General features: G+C 40.7%; 1 protein-coding gene across 2 annotated transcripts in view; it reads right to left on the bottom strand.

The window, feature by feature from the left end:
* LOC138045773 (uncharacterized) overlaps positions 1-7,500 on the bottom strand; it is a 44,964-nt gene that overhangs the window by 18,139 nt on the left and 19,325 nt on the right. For both annotated transcript variants that reach the window (XM_068892391.1, XM_068892392.1), the window contains exons 12-14: positions 4,904-5,010; positions 1,804-1,906; positions 867-1,009 (exon numbers count right to left, since the gene is read on the bottom strand). In XM_068892391.1, the coding sequence (XP_068748492.1) occupies positions 867-1,009; positions 1,804-1,906; positions 4,904-5,010 (353 nt within the window). The remainder of the gene's footprint in view (positions 1-866; positions 1,010-1,803; positions 1,907-4,903; positions 5,011-7,500) is intronic.

The raw sequence follows: 7,500 nt of genomic DNA, 5'->3' as shown, positions 1-7,500 counted from the left end.
TCAATAAAATACATAGCTTGCAGATTTGCTTCAGAGTGCCATTTTTGGAACCCAATACTAGTAGTAATTTTTTATTCCAAAGTACAGCTATCCAACTTATCTAAGTTAGCAATACCACAATAACAATAGAAATGTAAGTAAAACCCTTGCACACTTTGTATCTCGGACAACAAGGTAACTGTCAACGTGTTTTGTAATAATATTGAAAGTACTACTGTAATTTTTGAACGGCCGTAATCTTAACAAGAATATAAATTAATTAAGTTGGATAAAATCAATGCCACGTTCAAGATTGCCAAAGCGTTTTCAGTGTGTGAAACATGTCATGGGAAATCAAACTCTCTTGCACGACACATGAAATTTGTTTCACTTGTAGACTTTTTATTTGGTCGTTTGATTGTGTACTTTACTGACAATATCATTTCCTTTGAAAATTAACAACAGCGGCCGATAAGGACACATGCACTGCTTCAGTCTTGAGCTCGTTTACTCAGTATAGAACACTCAAAGCAAGTGTACACAAAACAATGATCGGAGAAATGGAAAAAATGTGTTTTCACTCACTTCCGAAGACACGATGTCCCGTCATACAAGTTTGTCCAATGATGATCACACATCAAAACACGCGCTTTCATTGGTTCTTGAAGTCACATGATAAGTGGCCTTTCTTCCCTTTATACCTTATCATACATTACATTTTCTCTGGAGCGCTCGAAATTTTTTCTGCATTCACAACACTCTCACGCTTCGACTCTATTAAGGCTGCCGCCTCGTCAGCCTCGCGTCTTCGCTCGGCTGACTAGTTGACAATAAGATAAGGGTAAATAAGCTTACTTTCGTTTTTGCTTTAATTTGGATTGAAATACCTCAAAGGGTCACCCCACATGAGTTCCCAGGCCAGTTGACTTTGTGCCTCTGGTTCAGAGAGATCTCTTGGAATGTTATCGATGGAAGAGACGAGTCCATCACCTTGACTTGGCAGCGGAATACCACCATGAACACAAAATATCTAAAAGAAATCCAGATTTTTAATCTTAACGTCAAAATGAATAAGGAGCGACTTTTTAAAACATTTGACTATAAAACACTACGCCAAAACACTCATTAATAACATTAGGAAAGTTAAAAACGTAAGATAGAAAAAACTGAATAGAAAAGTGTTACGAAAGTCTTTTTAAAAAAAGGGTTTCGCACTGATATAAACGAGGATTCCGTTCTCTTATGAAGAGTAGGCTGATTTAGCAACAGAACGGGAACGTGACTGGCGACGGCGCGCGCAGAAAAAACACCAATGAGAATTCAGAATAGAATATACTCCACTCTTTTCTTCTCAATTCTAAATTCTCATTGGTAGTTTTGCTGCGCGCGACGTCGCCACTGACGTTCCCGTTCTGTTGCTAAATCAGCCTAGTATCTCGTAGACGAGGCAGTCAAATTTTCTTTGGTACTTTCGTGCAATAAAAATACCAACATGACCTATTAATTTAACATTGAATCAAAGATTTCCGGGGCCCACAGACGGATTTTTCGCGCGATGCTAAGTAAGTGATATGTTACTTCCGGTGACTGACGTCATCATATCGTGAGCAACAAATGTTAAGAATCCCAACTGGCTGGAGCCGGGCAAACCAGTTGACTATTTCAGCTCGACTATTTACAAGTGCAGCTGAGAAGTTGAACCAGGGGCTACCAAGACCAAATTAAATGAGTGGTCAAGACGTGCCTTGAACACGGGATCCCTGGATCTCAATGCAAGCGTCGTAACCATAAGAAAAAAGATGAAAGTACCAATGAAAAAATTACCTTATCATCCACAATAGCAGCTAACGGTAGGGCATCGAATATGGCGTTAATTGCATTCCACACCTCTTCGCCTAAATCATCGCCAAATTTTTGAATACATTCACTGACAAAAAGAAAAGAAAGCAGTGGAAACTCAAGCAAAATACAACGACGATATTAATATGAAGATGTTCTCTTTAATTTCTTTAAGTAGTTCTTGTGGTGTGTTCTCTTCGGTATTTCTTATGCGCCGCACAATGACGTGAAAAAAATAGTCAGCGCCATTTGTCCCACGACAGAGCAGTGATAGTCATGGATCCATTTCTTATTTGTTCACTTATGTCCAAGGAAATGCAGGTAATAGGCCATTTCCAAAATATCAAATATACAGCTTGATAGTGAGGCAGTGAGGACAAAAACAATAGAAACATGTTGGAATGAATGTGAAAAATATTTTGCATCTCATCCACTTTCCTTTGTCTTTGTCCTCTAAACCTCTCTTTCAAGCTGAATTTTGGTATATCGAAAAACGCCTATTCGCACGCCCAATGTTGACACCCAACATGAGTCGGATCGTTCAACGTTCAAGTCGACCCGACTAACGGAAGTCAGGGTGGTGATATGCGAACGGGAAGTAAACTAGACTGCCGGAAGTAAATATTTCACTAATCTAATTCTTCGAGTCTCGATGGATCGTGACGAATGGTGACGGGTCGTACGACCCGACAAGACTGAAGACGACCCGACTTTAGCAGTTAGGTCGTGACAAACGGTGCGCTGGTGAACAAGCACGCTAGACATGTATATGTCTCGTTCCTTACGCCATGAACGGAAACAAGCGCACTGAGAAATAGGTACGCTACACATGTATGCACCTCGATCAATAAGCCATGAGGCGACATCAGCTCGCTGAGAAACAAGCACGCTACGCAATCATGTATCAATTGAAGCTATGATCCTCGCAGTTATCAACGCAATTTTGGCAATAGCGTAGAGAAGCCTGAAAATTTCGGGACCTTGTGATACCGGTGCGACGCTCTAGCCAACTGAGTTATGAAGCCACTGACGTTGGAGCTGGTCATTTGTGGATTCAAGTGTTCCCGTGATGAAAGAATCAATAAACAAAATGATATATGAAAAGAATCATATTTGAACTGCGGATATGAAATCAAGTGAAGCTATGAGAATTTTTTTTTTAAATTAATTAAATTATATATTTCACACACATAAAATACAAACAACTTACTTACAAGAAAGACATATTTACAGTAAAACAGTATACATTACCCCCCATACTGAAAAGGAAATCAAAGCATTGAAGTTTAACGGCTGCCGGTTGTAAGGCCGTTACGAAAAGGCAGTGAAGGATTTATTGGTCTAGGGACTTATCAAAATAAAAGAAGCAAGAAAAAAGAGGGGTTTTCTAAATTAAAGTTTTCAGTAATTCCCACTTCGTTTGTAAGGTGTCCGCAGGCTTTTGTTCAAATAGATAGATCGACTTACCCATTGCTGCTAAGCCTGCCTAGGAGGTACAATTTTACTTGATATAAGTTTTGTGTAAATTATAGTTTGTTTGCTTTTTGAGCTTTCAGTAGTTGAAAGGCTTTCATACTCAAATTGTTTTTAGGATCATTAGTTGCAAAGCTGTTTTGGTGTGGTTTCCATACAAGTTTAATTGTAGACAAAATTCCGCAGTACTTGAGAGGGCAAACTGTTATTCCGTACCTAGTCTGTAATTCTGTGAGAGAAAGAAAGTTATTGGAATCGTCCTTCAAATGTTTCACCATTGTAATACCTGCACAATTCCACGCAGGGTAGTAAACGGGGCGGTTGTCAATTCTAATCAGCTAATTATACCACAAGCTTTGGATGAGAAAGTGATTCTCTGAAACTATTCGGTCTTCAAAATTAATTTCTGCCCAAATTTTCAGAACTTCACTAATGAAGCTATCTTTAGATTGAAGAATATGTTTGGAGTCATTTGCAATAAGGTTGCCAGTAAGAGCTGTTTTTCCTCCAAAGGCCTTTAACTCAAGGTCAAAGAAAACTTTTCATTTGCCTCGGTTTTCTGCATCCAAATAGTTTTTAACCAGGTGGCTTTCAAGGATTTACTAAAAGAGACAAACTCAAACTCGCGCGAACCCAAAGAGAAATGCCAAGAGAACTCAAGAGCGAACAAGAACTCATGCTGATGCAAATAAAATGAACATGGTAGTGATGGTATTCCGAATAAACGCTTTAAAGAACTCTTGTTTGCTCAGCGCCCTGCTGACATGGTTCATAAACAAATATTTCAAAATTTACCTCAGTTCCCGGAGTCACAAAATACAAATAACAACCGTTGCTGAATCTTTCTCACAACAAAAATTTCTGGGCTAGTAAATTTCGCAACTACTCCGGAGACGTTCTATTCGCATGGTTTCAAGCGACCTGAACGTCCGGTCGACTTTGCACTTGTCGGGTCGTCAAGAACCATACTTTCAACCACATTTTCATATCCACTCCTGCCGTGATTTTCTTCCAAGTTTCTCACGACCTGACTACCTGAGATTTCATTAGCCTGTTCCAGGCTCCCAGATAGTCGGGAAAACAAAAACAACTGCGTGGGAAAAGCGAGTGGGGGTTTGGGCTCGACCCAAGCCCCCACTCATTTTTCGCACGCATTTTTCTCTCTTTCCCTACCATCCGGGAGCCTGGAACCGGCTAACTTTTCATATGTCGGGTCTTCACCACCTGAAAGGGTCGTCACGAACTGGTTTTCGTTCTCCGGCTGTTGCTTCAGTCATTTCGTTATACTTCCTCGTTCTTTAAGCCCCTTCCACCCGAAAAATTCATTAAATTAAGTTCTACGTTTTCCTCTTTTTAAAGCCAAACGTCCAATATTTCGCTTCGCCTCCGTTACGATTTTTCGTAGGCCTTCGGCATCGAAATTACAGAAATTTCTAATCTCCCTTGACAATGTCAAGGCTATCACCGCGGGAGTTGTCGCCAAAGGCACGTTTTGAGGCGATTTGTTTTTTTGACGACAACCAAAACGCTCCGGACAAAAAATCGCAATCCAATGGTACAAAATCGTCCAATGAACGCACCAGTGCAACGGCCGGGTCTTCGAGAGCCTTACCGATGAAACGTGAACATTTTTTGGATGCCTCTAATTTCATGATTACCACGAATGAGGAAAAACTTGGAGGGTGCTAGTAACTTCTGTGTGAATAAGTACGCGACAACCTAGAAAAAAGGACCAACAATTACCGCTTTCTAGTATGAATTGTTGCTCAAAATCCGTTACATTTTTAACAGTTTGCGCGCATGTGTCGTGAACCACGTTTAGTGACCTCGTTCCTAAACGTCTTCTGCTGTGCAGTGGTGAGTCAGCATCAAAGCTACAATCAGTGGCAAAAGTAGTTGGGACGCTTACGTAAGGACGTCTGTTCACGATTGGCAACAATGAAATAAACTTGGAAATGTCTGTTCACGATTGGCAACAATGAAATAGACTTGGAAATGTCTGTTCACGATTGGCAACAATGAAATAAACTTGGGGGGTGTTTACATGATACCGGTACGAGTTTCATTCTGGTACGAGTTCATTCTGGTTCTTACTTATCGCTCTGTATTTGTTTACATGATACCGGTGAAAAATCTCATACCAGTACAACTCATACCGGTATGAGTTCATCACGGTAGTTGTACCGGATCGAAATTCTCATAACGGTATGAAAAGTTATACCGGTATCATGTAAACGCTACATTGACTCTCATTCCGGTACGAGTCGTCAAGTCGTGGTGGACTGGGACTATTGACGCATGCGTTGTATTTCTAAATATTGGACGCCATTATTGTTTTGGTTCATGCGTCATCCCTGTGTCAATATTTGTATCGTCCATGTAAACGCGGTATGAAATTGACAACTCGTACTAGAATGAAACTCGTACCGGTATCATGTAAACACCCCTTGGAAATGTCTGTTCACGATTGGCAACAATGAAATAAACTTGGAAATGTCTGTTCACGATTGGCAACAATGAAATAGACTTGGAAATGTCTGTTCACGATTGGCAACAATGAAATTGACAAGGAAATGTCTGTTCACGATTGGCAACATTGTGTTGGGGGGAAGGGGGAAATTATTCAAACCAAGTTAGAGAGCCAAACGAGTGTCTCAAGACTTTTGTCACTGATTGTAGTATTGGGAAGGGTATGGGTTTGACTCTTATAAGGAGCACTTGGATTCTTTCCCGGGAACGAGTACGTATGCCTGAAACAGTTACTCATCTCATAAAAACCGAAAAGTCCTACGTTATAAATTTTCAACCTCGAGGACTGCGTTTCTAGTGACCTGACTGGCGCCCTAAATCTCAGTTATCAGCTCATATACCGTATGACTGCGGCAAGTTTTGCTGAGCTGGGAAATTTCTGGCGGAAAGCGAAATTTTTTTCAAGTTTGCAAACAATCTGACTTCATTTAAAAAAAACAAATGCAATCCATTTCCCCTTGTTGGACATGAGATCAAGCTCATTCCGTGCAAGGCGCCTAGTGGACTACTTCCATCTCTTATACAATACGGGCTGGTGGAATAAATGTTAATTAGAACAGGAGGTCATCAAGGGAGCCCTCTATCTCCACTAATCCCTCGAGTAAACCCCTTCCCGATAAATTTATTTTAGGAACAGGCTTTTCCCGCGAAAAGTATCATATTTCCTACGAGGCTGAGATAGCTTTGCTTTGATTGGCTTTTGCAACAGTGGGTGTGTTCTATAAATAAATCTACTCGGCAAAGGGTTGACTCCGAGGCCAAGTATGGGAGACAGAGGCTTCCATTGACGATCCCCCGATTAGAATACAGTGGAACCCCGTCTTACGGCCACCTCGGTAATACGGTCATCTCGTTATTGCCGCCACTTTTTTTGGCCCGGCAAAACGGCCATACATTCTCTTATAGAAAACCCTCGTTAATGCGGTCACCCGTTAATACGGCCACGGCCACAATTTTAAATCCCAAAGAGTAGAATTCTCTATAATTTCAACCTCGTTAATACGGCCACTCGCGCTAAATTAAGAAAACCAAAACGCCTGTGACATGTCAATGTTATTTACCACTGTAATCGAACAGCCGATTTACTTTACAAAGTACTGTCAGCAACACTCCCTCCCTACTTTTCATTACAAACATGATCTTGACACTAATGTAACACCCAGTAAGGCAAATCGCGAAGGGATTGAGTCATTGTTCTTTCATCAAAAACACGATCGATACTAAAGCCTTTCGGTGAGGTAATTACAGCTGTACGGCGGCTTCCGTTTTTTAGAAGCATAGTAAGGTGGGCCTGTTCTTGTTTTGATTTTAGGCTCAGAACGTACAGTACACTTAGCAATTTTAAGCGTTTTACCTACTGAACGAAGTTTCAAGTATTTTACTGTAAGTACATTCCTGTTGCTTATTAAAGAGAAAAGTTGTTCTGGAAGTGCAAATGCGATATTTGTAATTACGGCCTTTTAGCCATGAATTTCACCCTACCCCGGTAATACGGCCAATTTTTTTCGGCTCGTTGATGACCGTATTAACGGGGTTCCACTGCATCTAAACAGAAGTACTATTCACCTCTGAGCAAAGGGAGAAAAACAAAATGGCTACCCGTTTCGCTTTGGTTACCTAGGAGCAAATTTTATCGATAAACGAAGCGGCTGTTTTGAAAAAAATTCAACTTGTGTGGTA

The sequence above is a fragment of the Montipora capricornis genome, chromosome 4, assembly GCF_036669925.1.
Source record: "Montipora capricornis isolate CH-2021 chromosome 4, ASM3666992v2, whole genome shotgun sequence".
Classification (NCBI taxonomy): Eukaryota; Metazoa; Cnidaria; class Anthozoa; order Scleractinia; family Acroporidae; genus Montipora; species Montipora capricornis.
The sequence above is the reverse complement of the archived record's forward strand: the minus strand, read 5'-3'. Positions and strand labels throughout refer to the sequence as shown.